The 13,137-nt window shown below is 34.8% G+C and overlaps 1 protein-coding gene across 3 annotated transcripts in view; it reads right to left on the bottom strand.

Moving 5' to 3' along the window:
- Positions 1-13,137, bottom strand: part of PHKB (phosphorylase kinase regulatory subunit beta) — a 249,812-nt gene that overhangs the window by 189,015 nt on the left and 47,660 nt on the right. For all 3 annotated transcript variants that reach the window (XM_045988942.1, XM_045988940.1, XM_045988941.1), the window contains one exon: positions 1,458-1,557. In XM_045988942.1, coding sequence (XP_045844898.1) covers positions 1,458-1,557 — 100 coding nt within the window. The remainder of the gene's footprint in view (positions 1-1,457; positions 1,558-13,137) is intronic.

Raw genomic sequence — 13,137 nt, forward strand, 5'->3', positions numbered from 1 at the left:
ATATATAACACACTAGTTTAATTCAAGTACACCAATAGGATATTATTTCAACAAATGAAAAACCTTTATAATAAGGATTTATAAAATCAAATCTCAACAGACAACTACAGTTTTGTTACGTATCTCTATTATCAGCTGGTGAAAAAAATCTTTTTCTGCCAAATAACATTTTCTTTTTTTTTAAAGATTTTCCTCTTTTTTTTTTTTTTTTTTTTTTTAATTTATTTGACAGAGAGAGAGATCACAAGTAGACAGAGAGGCAGGCAGAGAGAGAGAGAGGGAAGCAGGCTTGCCGCTGAGCAGAAAGCCCGATGTGGGACTGGATCCCAGGACCCTGAGATCATGACCTGAGCCGAAGGCAGCGGCTTAACCCACTGAGCCACCCAGGCGCCCAACATTTTCTTGTTGTCACATTCTGAGGGCAAAATATAATTTTTTGTTAGCTTTGACTTCAGATACAGATCTTAGGAAGAAAATGTATGATCACAAAAAAAATCTAATAATCACAAGATAAAAACATGCAAAATATTAAGTGATCAAAATTGCCTGTGTAATTACTGATGTGCATCTTTGCTCATGAACCATCGAACCTGGGGGTAGTCTTGGGGACCTAAGATATACTCACTGATATATGGACACTTAATATATTAGGACCTGGAGACACAGGGATGTAGGTGAGTAGGAGAAATATTACATTTACATAGTACTTTGCAGTTTTTATTATGTATATTATTTTAATAATAACAATAATAATTACTGATTATGTATTCCACAATAACCTGTAAAATTTGTTATTTTCTAAGCCAACCATTTCTGTCATCTCTACATAAATTATGAAGTATTTTTAAGCTGAAGTTCAGGGATGTCTGGGCGGCTCAGCGGGTTAAGTATCTACCTGCCTTTGGCTCAGGTCATGATCCCAGGGTCCTGGGATCAAGGCCTACATCAGGCTCCCTGCTCAGAGGGGCACTGCGTCTCCCTCTGCCTGTCATTGCCACTGTGCGCATGCATTCTCTCTGTCTCTGACAAATAAATAAATAAAATCTAAAAAACAAATAAAAATAAACTGAAGTTCACTTAAGTCAGGGCAATCAGTGCAATCAGTGCAAAAGGAATTTTGATAAGGATTTTCTTAAGCAATATAATATTCGTTAGAATTATGGATATTGTAAGGTTCCTGAGAAACTGAATCTTTATCAAGCAAACACCAGATATGAAATACAAATTCCAGCCTAAATAACAATTCTCAATCACCTCTCACTTAATGTGTTTCTTCAATTTCAGTATTTCAAACCCTGGGCTGGAATGCAGAGGCTGTTTTAACCTATCTAGACAGCCCTAGGATGTGGCTTTACCTTTTGAAAGTACATTCTTCTTCAGAAGATGCTATAGCTATACTGGTTAAATTAATCCTTCAGGATGATGTGAGAATTCCAGTCCACACTACAGTGTTTTACCTTATCAGCCTGACGCATATAGCAGTAGAGAATTCCTCTCATACATTTTATAGCGGAGTGCTCCAGCTCATGGGTCCTTCCCTTGTCATCATCAATGCGCCTGGGTGAGAGAGATAACTCATGAAACAAATTGGAAATGCATTTGAAAAGGAAGCAGAGCTTTCGGTAATTAAGTATTTAACTATCTGGCTAATCCTATGTTCTGGCGACATCTACTAATTCTGTAACAGTGAAATTCCATTTTCCCAGCAAATGTAGAAATGCTGCAAAAAAAAAAAAAAAAAAAAAAATCCCAAGATGAAACTTGTGTTGATTTCTCCTTCTTTTAAGGAAGTAAGCCAATTGCTTCAGAAATAGCATACAATATTTCTACATTGACTTGGCTGAAACTTTAAAGTATATGATATATTGGAAAAATCTACCAAGAGATTTTTTGAATTTGCTGTTATAGAGTAGAGGCAATTTTTAGTATCAATCCCTTTAGGTTATGCAATGGCCACTTGGATTCAAGGCAACACAGATCAAGGTGGGCACATGCCTTCTTTGCTCTACCATGTGTTTAATAATGTCAGGGTGGGCATTTTAGTCAAGGATGTCTTCAAATAAACACATATCCAGTATGAAACATGATGTATTTGGGCAGTTTTATACTCTTGGCTCGTAGTTTAAAATCAATCAACCAATGTTTATATTGTTGCCTTTCAAAAAGGAAAAAAAAAACAGCTAAAATCTAACCATAAAGCAAAGTTAAGATGTCCTTCTGTCCTTAAGTTCCTTTTTCACCATCAATCAAAAAGTAATGAGAGTTATCCACTACTGCAAATGAAAGTAACTTATTCATTGTTTCACTAAATCTTAATGGAAATATCTGGCAATCATCCACACTTGAAAAAAGTGTCACCTGTCTCCTTAAAAAGTATACTACAATTACCTCCTTTTCCAACTGCACACCTCATATACCAGTACTAGAAGGAATAATGATCATTTTAACAGAGCACTGTCAATGTCAGGCAAAAGTAAGTTGTCATTAGAACATCATTCCTCCCTTCATATGCAAGCACTACAGTACAACTACCATGATTTTGTTCTATGCTGTATATTTCTGTCTAATGTGCTACACAAGTGTTTTACTGGAGACAAATTATGGCACAGGTAACAGTGGGCCAGGAATTGATAGATGAAGGAAACAGCACACTTTGGATAGATTGAGCGCAATGAAATCTGTTTCCAATTCCTACTTCATCTAAAAACAAAACAAAAATCAAGTTTTTCCAAATTTGTCTTTTAAAGTAATTCTCTGCCCCTAATTTGAACAACAATTTAACCAAAACAAAAATATTCCAGAGTAAATCACCCATTATAGAGTTCTTATATTTCAATGAACTTCTATTTCTCTGTTCTTCTGCAAATAAAACAGAAACCAGAAGAATATTTTTCTTCTGACCGAGAAAGTAAATGAATAGTTTCACGTGAGTAAAAACATTTAGGCAACAAGTCTACATATATTACCTTTTCAAAGATTTAAAGTGAATCTGATGACCCAAAATAATTTCCCTATTTTCTGCCAGGATCTGGCAATATTCTACTCTTTTTAACAAGCCCTGTGGAGGGGGTGAGATAGGGGATGGAGTGAGCCTGGTGGTGGGTATTATGGAGGGCACGTATTACATGAAGCACTGGGTGTGGTGCATAAAGAATGAATTTTGGAACACTGAAAATAAAATAAAATTTAAAAACAAAACCAATAAGCCCTGTGGATGTCAATTCAAATTTTAATGGGCTCTGAAGAATAACTTCTAGTTTTAAAAAATGAAAAAATTAAGGAATTTTAAACTTCATCTGTGAATTTACTGATCATAAGCTATGTGCGAGTGTTGTTCAAATATTTCTACCATATTAAGTCTTGTTATTATACCTAAACTAGAATTCTATACTTATAAATATAAACCAGTGAAAGAAACTGGATACTTGAATCCTGTCAGTGCATTATTTCCCTACAATCAAGCTTAAAGGAAAATAAAATCAATGTTGTTTGGTTGAAACAGTCACATAACCTGATTGTTTACCAAAACTAGCTAGGACCACCTATTAAACTCAACTCCTTTAACAGCTATAAATCTAACACTAGGAAGAAATGGGCTGATTTCCTGCAGGAAGTCCACCTCTCTCTCTCCCTTGACAGTGCTGCAAATATTTGCTATTCATTCTCATTCTTCTAGTATATATGCATATATATTTAGACAGTCTACACATACTCTTTCAAGTCAATACTCTTTTCAAAATATCACTTACTCTTGTCAAATATAAAGAGAAAACTTAATTCCATATTTGAACCCTAATTTAAAGTCATGATTTTCTCTAGAAATTATATTAGAAACAAAAAAATGAAAAAAAATTATATAATACTTTTTAATAAAGCATAAAGTACAGAATCAAAATTCATTTAACAGATTTTGTGTAATTGAGTAGGTTCAGAAACATTTTTAAACTGAATCATGTAAACAAAAATAACAAATATATATAATTAAATTAATTATAACTATATAATAAAATATAAAAATGTTTAATTATATTAATTACAATAAATATATAGTTATATATAATGTAATACAGCTGTAATTTTAAATACTGGTACACTATGGCCAAACTTGTCTTTAAAATAATTGCTTGAAAAAAATAAAAAATAAATTAAAAAAATAATAATAAAATAATTGCCTGGGTGGCTCAATCATTAAGTATCTGCCTTCAGCTTGGGTCATGGTCCCGGGGTCCTGCAATCAAGCCCCACATCGGGCTCCCTGCTCAGCAGGAAGTCTGCTTTTCCCTCTCCCACTTCCCCTGCTTGTGTTCCCCCTCACTATCTCTCTGTCAAATAAATAATAAAATCTTTTAAAAATATAAATAAACACTGGTACATTGGGAACGGCAACATGACATAAATATTTTATTATTTTTTTAATGTTTTAATTAATTAATTAATTTTGAGAGAGAGAGAGAAAGCATGACCAGGAGTGGCAGGGGAGAGAGAATCCCAAGCTGACTCAACACTGAGTGCAGAGCTGGATGTAGGGCTCAATCCCAGGACCCTGAGATCATGACCCAAGCTAAAACCAAGAGTCAGATGTTTAATTATCTGCATCATCCAGGCGTTCCTATAAATGACATTTTACAAAGTCAAACATGCTAGTCAATTTTTCTTTCCTCAACAAAATTATAATGTGGACCTGTAATATTATATTACATTCAAAATATTATATTATATTCCAAAAATTAAAGTGCATTTTTGCAAAGAAATCATCTCATTATCTCTAAAACCAAAATAATGACCATATCTGATTAATTAAATAATACCAATTATACTCTTACATGCATATAAAATATAAATGTGCATAAAATCTTTTTAAGCACTCACTATACACAAACACACACACACAAATCCAAACAGATATGAGGTTTCAAGAGATTGTTAATAAGACTGAAAACCAATGGAATGAGAAAAATCAAATTACTCACAATTTTTAAAAATTAATAATTTTATATTATGCGTTCATTAATAAAAAGAGGAATATATAAGTTTCTGAAAATAAAATATTGACAGCTTAATTTTTTTTTAAAGATTTTATTTATTTATTTGACAGAGAGAGAGATCACAAGTAGGCAGAGAGGCAAGCAGAGAGAGAGGAGGAAGCAGGCTCCCTGCGGAGCAGAGAGCCCAATGCGGGGCTCCATCCCAGGACCCTGAGATCATGACCTGAGCCGAAGGCAGTGGCTTAATCCACTGAGCCACCCAGGCGCCCCAACAGCTTAATTTTTTAAGAATTCTCCCTAATGTAATCTGTATGACTTCACTACCATTAACAAGTAGAATTAGAAACAAAACATCTATTAATTTTACATGGAAATTCTCTAAACGAATCTTTTCATGATTTAATATTGCAAAAGTAAAAAGGACTTAAATAATTCTGTGATAAGTACTCTTGCATTTCTCCAAAAGGGAAACAATTCCCTTGTTAGTAATAAAAAAAAAAAAATGTAATGCTTTACATACATAAGAAGATAAATTATCCAGGGAGTTAGTACATAGAGTATGCCCACAAAGAAAGGACTTGAAATTCTCTATCAAATATTTGAAGCTTTCTGGGAAAAGGCCTATATATTATATTTTTTCAAGCAAAATTCCCCAAAAATTTTATTCAGAAAAATTACAGGTCCATAGAAAAATGAAAAGGATGTTACAATGAATAAACATTTTAATCTTCACCTGCATTCCCCAGTTACTAAAATTAGCTTGCATTCTCTATAATTTATTTTCTGTACTTTTTTGAAAGTAAACTACAAAAATCACCACCCTCAGACACTTCAAAAATTTGTCTTCAAAGACATTCGCCTGTAGAACAATATTATCATTATATCCAAGGAATTTAATATTGCTACTAAATTATCTAATATACACACTATAACAAATCTATCCAATTATACTCAAAATATACCTTCTAGGATTTATATTTTTGGTTTTTTGCTTTTTTTTTAATATTTTATTTACTTATTTGATAGACAGAGATCACAAGTAGGCAGAGAGGCAGGCAGAAAGAGGGCAGGAAGCAGGCTCCCCGCTGAGCAGAGAGCCTGATGCGGGGCTAGATCCGAGGACTCTGGGATCATGACCTAAGCTGAAGGCCCGAGGACTCTGGGATCATGACCTAAGCTGAAGGCAGAGGCTTTAACCCACTGAGCCACCCAGGCGCCTCTAGGATTTATTTTTAATGCATGATCCAATCAAGGATTGGATTTGAGTTTCATGTTTATTTTTTGTTGACTAATATAACATTTTATTCTTTTCATTTTTTAAATGAAGTATAATTAACATACAGTGTTACATTAGTTTCAGATATACAATATAATGATTTAACAACAAATGTTACCCAGTGCTCATCAAGATAAGTGTACTCTATTCCACCCATCTGGCAAAAACCAATTTGTTATCTGCATTTTAAAGTGTGGTTTTTTGTTTTGTTTTTTTTTCGTTTTTTGGCTTGCCTCTTTTTTCTTAGTCCATTTGTTTTGTTTCTTAATTCCACATAAGTAAATCATATGGAACTTATCTTTTTTATTTTACTTTGCATTTATTTTACTTTGTATTATACCCTTTATATCCCTCCATGTTGTTGTAAATAGCAAAATTTCATTCTTTTTTGGGCCTGGGTAATATTCCAGTGTGAGTGTCTGTGTGTGTGTCTCTGTGTGTGTGTGTGTGTGTGTGTCTGTGTGTGTCTGTGTGTCACACACATAATACATCTTCTTTATCCATTCATCAATGAATGGACACTTGGGATGTTTCTAGGCATGGAAACAATGATATTGTATCTACGACATTGCCAATGTTACAATAAACATTGGGGTACATATCTTGTTGAACTAGTGTTGTCATTTTCTTTGGCTAAATACCAAGTAGAGGAATTGCTGAATGATATGGTAATTCTATTTAACATTTTTGAGGAACTTCCATGTTTTCCACAGAGGCTACACCAATTTGCATTTCCACCAACAGCACACAAGGGATCTTTTTAATGCACATCCTCCAACACTTATAATTACTTGTTTTTATATTAGACTTTGAGAGGTGTAAAGTGATATCCCATTGTGGTTTTAATTTGCATTTCCCTGATGATTAGTGATGATGCCCTTCTTTTCATATGCCTGTTAGCCATGGGTATGTCTTCACTGGACATACTGACCCTTTGCCCACTTTTTAATCGAACTATTTGGGTTTTTTTGTGCTGAATGGTTTAAGTTCTATATATATTTTGGATATTAACCCCTTCTCAAATATATCACTTGCAACGATGCTGTCCCACTCACTAGGTTGACTTTTTGCATTGCTGCTGGTTTCCTTTGCTGTGCAAAATGTTTTTATTCTGGTATCGTCCCAATAGTTTAATTTTGTTTTTGGTTCTCCTGAGGAGACATAACTAGAAAAATGTTGCTACAGCCATTTTTAAAAAACTTGTTGCCTACATTTTCTTCTAGAAATTTTATGGTTTCAGGTCTCACACTTAGATCTTTAATCCATTTCCAGTTTATTTTTGTGTATGGTGTAAGAAACTGGTACAATTTTCATTCTTTTGCATGCAGCTGTCCAGTTTTCCCAGCACCATTTACTGAAAAGACTGTCTTTTCCCGACTGTACACTATTGTCTCCTTTGTTGCAGATTAATTGACCATACAAATGTGGGTTTATTTCTGGTCTTTCGATTCTGTTCCACTGATCTATGTGACTACTGTCGTGTCAGTACCATACTGTTTTGATTATTCAGCTTTGTTCTCTATCTTGAACTCTGCTATAGTGATACTCTCAACTTGTTCTTCCTTCCCAAGATTACTTGACTATTTGAGGTCTTTTGTGACTCCATACAAATTTTAGGATTATTTGTTCTAGTTCTGTGATAAATGTGGTTGGTACTCTAATAGTAATTGCATCAAATCTGTAGATGCTCTGGGTAGAATGAACATTTTAACAATATCAGTTCCCCTAATCCATGAACATGGAATATTTTTCTATTTGTGTCATCTTCACTTATGTTCAGAAGTTATAGTGTTTGGAGTATAGGTCATTCATCTCCTTGGTTAGGTTTACTACTAGGAATTTTATTCTTCCTTGTGCAAATGTAATTGGGACAGTTCCCTAATTTCTCATGTGGTACTTCATTATTAAAGTATAGAAAGCCAACAGGTTTTTGTATATTAATTGTGTATTCTCAGACTTTACTGAATTCATTTAACAGTTCTAGGGGTTACTTGGTAAAGCTTTAATAGTTTCTGTTTCCTATATGTAGCTTCTCATCTACAAATAGTTAAAGTACTACTTCTTTTTTTCCAATTGGATACTTTTCATTCTTTTTCTCGACTAATTGCTGTGGCTAGGACTTCCAGTACTATATTGATTAAAGTGGTGAGAGTGGACATACATGTCTTGTTCATGATCTGAGAGAAAAAGCTCTGTTTTTCACCACTGAGTATAATGTTAACTGCAGATTTTTCATATATGGCCTTTATTATACTGAAGTATGTTCCCTCTAAAACTACTTTGTTGAGAGCTTTTATCATGAATGGATAATGTACTTCATCAAATGCTTTTTCCACATCTATTGAGATGATCATGCTGTTTTTATCCATTCTCTTGTTGATTATATAACATTAATTGATTTGCAAATATTAAACCACCCTTGCATCCCTGAAACAAAATCCCACTTGATCTTCATTAGTTTATTTTAATGTATAGTTGGATTCCATTTACTAGTATTTTCTTAAGAATCCCTGCTCTATGCTCATTAGAGATACTGACCTGTAGTTTTATTCTAGTGTTTATATGGCTTGATATTAGGGTACTGCTGACCTCATAGAATGAATTTGGAAGCTTTCCTTCATTTTCTACTTTTTTGGAATAGTTGAGAAGAATAAGTATTAACTCTTCTTTAAATGTCTGGTAGAATTCATTCTTGGAAGCTATCTGGTCCTGGACTTTTATTGTTGGGAGTTTTTTTTTATTATTATTACTGAGTCAATTTCATTGCTAGTAATAGGTCTGTTCAAATTTTCTACTTCTTCCCGCTTCAGTTTTGTTAGGTTTTATGTTTTTAAGAATTTTCCATTTCTTCCAGGTTGTCCAATTTGTTGGTATATAGTTTTTCATAATATTCTCTTATAATCCACTTTATTTCTGTGGTCTTGGTTGTTACTTCTACTTCATTTATTGAGTCCTCTCCTTCTTCTTCTTTCTTTATTTATTTTTTTAAAGTCTGGCTAAAGGCTTACCTCCTTCATTGAGATTTATAAAGAATCACCTTTTGGTTTCATTAATTTACTGCTTTTTTGGTCTCTATTTCATTTATTTCTACTCTAATGTTACTATTTCTTCTACTGGCTTTGTTCTTTATTTTCTGGCTCCTTTAGTTGTTAAGATTAGGCTGTTTATTGGAAATTTTTCTTGAGGTTTTGCCCCTGTTAGAACAGGTTTTGCTGTATCCCACAAAACACTATTGTGTTTTCATTTTTTTTTTTTTTTTAGATTTATTTATTTGAGAGAGAGAGACATCATGAACAGAGGAAGGAGAGAGAATCTCAAATTCCACACAGAGTACAGAAGACTTGACCTCACAACCCTGAGATCATGACCTAAGTCAAAACCAAGAGTTAGATGCTTCACTGACTGACCCACCCAGACACCCTGTGTTTTCATTTTCATTTGCTTGCATGTAGTTTTTTACTTCATTTGACGGATGAGCCATTCATTGTTTAGTAGACTGTTACTTCATCTTCATGTATTTGTGTCCCTTAGAGATTTTGTTTTTGTGATTACTTCCTGGTTTCATACTGTTTTGGTCATAAAAGATGCATAATATTATTTTAGTCTTTTTGAATTTACTGAGATTTCTTTGGTGATCTAACATGTGATATCTCCTGGAAACTATGCCATGTGCATTGGAAAAGAATGTGTATTCCACTTAATTTGGATGGAATGTTCTGAATATGTTAAGCCCATCTGATCCAATGTGTAATCCGAGGATACTCTTTCCTTGCTGATTTTCTGTCCAAATGATCTATATTGATGTAACTGGGGTATAAACGTCACCCACTATTATTGTATTCCTGTCAGTTTATCCATTTGCCTATATTATAGTTTATGTATTTAGGTGCTCCCATGTTGGGTACATAAATAGTTACAATTGTTATACCCCCTTGTTGGATTGTTCCCTTCATCATTATGATCTTTGTCTCTTGTTATAGTCTCTGTTTTAAAGTCTATTTTGTCTAATACAAATATTGCTAACCTAGCTTACTTTTTGCTTGCATTTGCATGATAAATGTTTTTCTATATCTACAAAATCAATTTACATGTGTCTTTAGGTCTGATGTGAGTCACTTATAGGTAGCATACAGATAATGGTCCTGCTTTTTTATCCATTCAGTCACACTATGTATTTTGATGGAAGCATTTAGTCCATTTACATTTAAAGTACTTTATGGACAGGTATATATTTATTGCCATTTTGTTACTTATATTATGCTTGTTTTTGTAGCCCTTCTCTGTTCCTTTCTTCTTCTCTTCCTCTTGAGTTTTATGCTTGGATTTCTTCCTCTTTATTTTCCGTGTATCTATTATAAGTTTTTGATTTGTGGTTACCATTAGGTTCACATATAACATCTAATGCATACAACAGTCTATATTAACTTGACAGTCACTTACGTTTGAATCCATTCGAAAAGCACTGAATTTTAACTCCCTCCTCCCCCTGTTTCATGTATATGATATCATACATAACATCCTTCTATTTTGTGAATCTCTTGACTGATTTTTATAGATACAATTGACTTTACTGCACTTTTTTTTTTTTTCATTTGACAAGAGAGATGACAACAAGGCACAGGGGCAGGCGGAGAGAGGGGGAAAGCAGGCTCCCCACTGAGCAGGGAGCCCGATGCGGGGCTGGATCCCAGGACCCTGGGACCATGACCTGAGCCGAAGGCAGAGGCTTAACCCACTGAGCCACCCAGGTGTCCCTACTGCACTTTTTCTTTAGCCTCTGTACTGGTTTAATAAGTGATTAATCTAGTTTTCTCATGTTTGCATTTGCCTGTGAATTTTTTTTCTTTTCATAATTTTCTTACCTTTGAATATGGCCTTTTCTTTCAACTCAAAGAATTCCCTTTAATGACTTCTAGAAGGCTGGTTTAGTGGGGATAAACTCCTTTAAATTTTTTTCTAGCAAACTCTTTCACTCTCCTCCTATACTGAATTATAACTTTATTAGGTAGCATAATAAACCATTCTTGGTTGCAGGTTTTTCCTTCCAATACTTTGACTATATCACACCACTCTCCTCTGGTCTACAAAATTTCTGTTGAAAAAATCACCTGATAGCCTTATGAGGTTTCCCTTATCTGTAACTGTTTTATTTTCTCTTACTGCCTTTGAAATTCTTGGTCATTACTTTTTGCCATTTTTATTATGTAGCTTGGTATGGACCTCCTCAGGTTAATTTCATTAGGGGCTTTCTGTGATTTCCAAATCTGCATGTGTTTCCTTCCCTAGATTTGGGAAGTTTTTCATTTTATTTCTTCAAATAAACTTTCTACCCCTTCTATCTTCTCCTCCTAGGATCCCTATAAGGTGACCATTGTTACATGTGATCATATTGCTGAAATCGCTTATTACCACTTTTTATTATACTTTTTTTCTTTTTGCTCTTCAGCCAAGTTGCTTTCCTTTACCCTGTCTTTCAGGTTGACCGTCACATTCTTCTGCCACCTCTATTCTTATACTGATTCCCTTCAGTGTATTTTTTATTTCAATTATTGACTTCTTCATTTCTGACTGGTTCTTTTTTACATTTTCTTTTTGTTGGAGGCCTCATTGAAAGCCTCCATTCTTTTCTCAAGGCCAGTGAGTATCTTTATGACCATTACTTTGAATTCTTTATCAGACATATTGCTTATTTCCATTTCATTTAGCTCTTTTGTTGTGGTTTTGACCTGTTCTTCCAATTGGGTTATATCTCTCTATCTCATTTTTTCTAACTGTTTGTTTCCATGTATTAGAAAAGTCAGCTACATTTCCTGCTCTTGAAAATAGTGGCCGTATGAACACAAGGTCCTATAGTGCCCTATAACATAATACTCCCTATTCACCAAAACCAGATGCATCATTTAGTGGTGTCTCCCATGCGAGTTGTATGCAACCTACTATTATGGCTGAGCTGTATTTGCCTTCAGTCCTATCAGTTGCAATGGCCTATTTTGCCTGTTGTGAATACACCAAGTAGGGTTTTGCCTCCATATTGTTAAGGGGCCATTTGCAGCTGCATTGGGGATGTATTGCAACAGTGTCATCTATCAGACCAGATGCTTGCCCTCAGCCAACCTGCTGGGGCTGGTCACACTGACCTGAGGATGGTCTCCTTTTCTTGTCCTGACAGGTTTTTGTTAGTAGTTAGTGCTGACTGTCAAACCAGATGCCTGGCCCCAATCTGTCTGCCAAGGCTGCAGTAACACTGATTGGCAAGGCACTTCTCTGAGCTGCTAGCTATAAAGTTCAGCTGCTGGAATTGTGGACTTACTAGGTTATGTGATTATCTTTTCCCACTCTCCAGGGCAGGAGTCACTGTAAAATGGTAGCAGTCTCTCCCAGGAGTACTTGCAGGGTATGTTGTGGCAGGAGGTACTCTGGAGATATCCCTGCCAAATGGAGCTGGCTGGATGGAACAGATGCCCAGGAGAACACAAGGGCAGGGCACTTGGAGCTAGCAAGATAAGTGGAGAGTGTTTTTGCTGGTTCTGCAAGTGTCCCACGTTCTAAGCTGTGTAGGGGGAAAGAAATGGCGCTTGCCAACTCTTTGATCTTGGAGAAGTCTCCTAAAGATCCCTGCACCTACAGCACTTATTCTGATATTAATAAATAAATCTCCTTTATGGATACCCCAAAACCTTTTTAAACTGTTCCTTCTTTGCTGTATCTCAACCATGTTACTTATGCTGGCTCTTTAAAGGCAGGAACTCAGTTTCCTATCACATACCAGCTATCCTACAGCAAAACGTACTAATTTTTAAAGTAAGAACGGAACCCTGCTAATTGTAAAAACTCCTGAAGTTAAGCCCCATACACTTTTCCAAGCCCAATATTATA

The sequence above is a fragment of the Meles meles genome, chromosome 19 (genome assembly GCF_922984935.1).
Source record: "Meles meles chromosome 19, mMelMel3.1 paternal haplotype, whole genome shotgun sequence".
Classification (NCBI taxonomy): Eukaryota; Metazoa; Chordata; class Mammalia; order Carnivora; family Mustelidae; genus Meles; species Meles meles.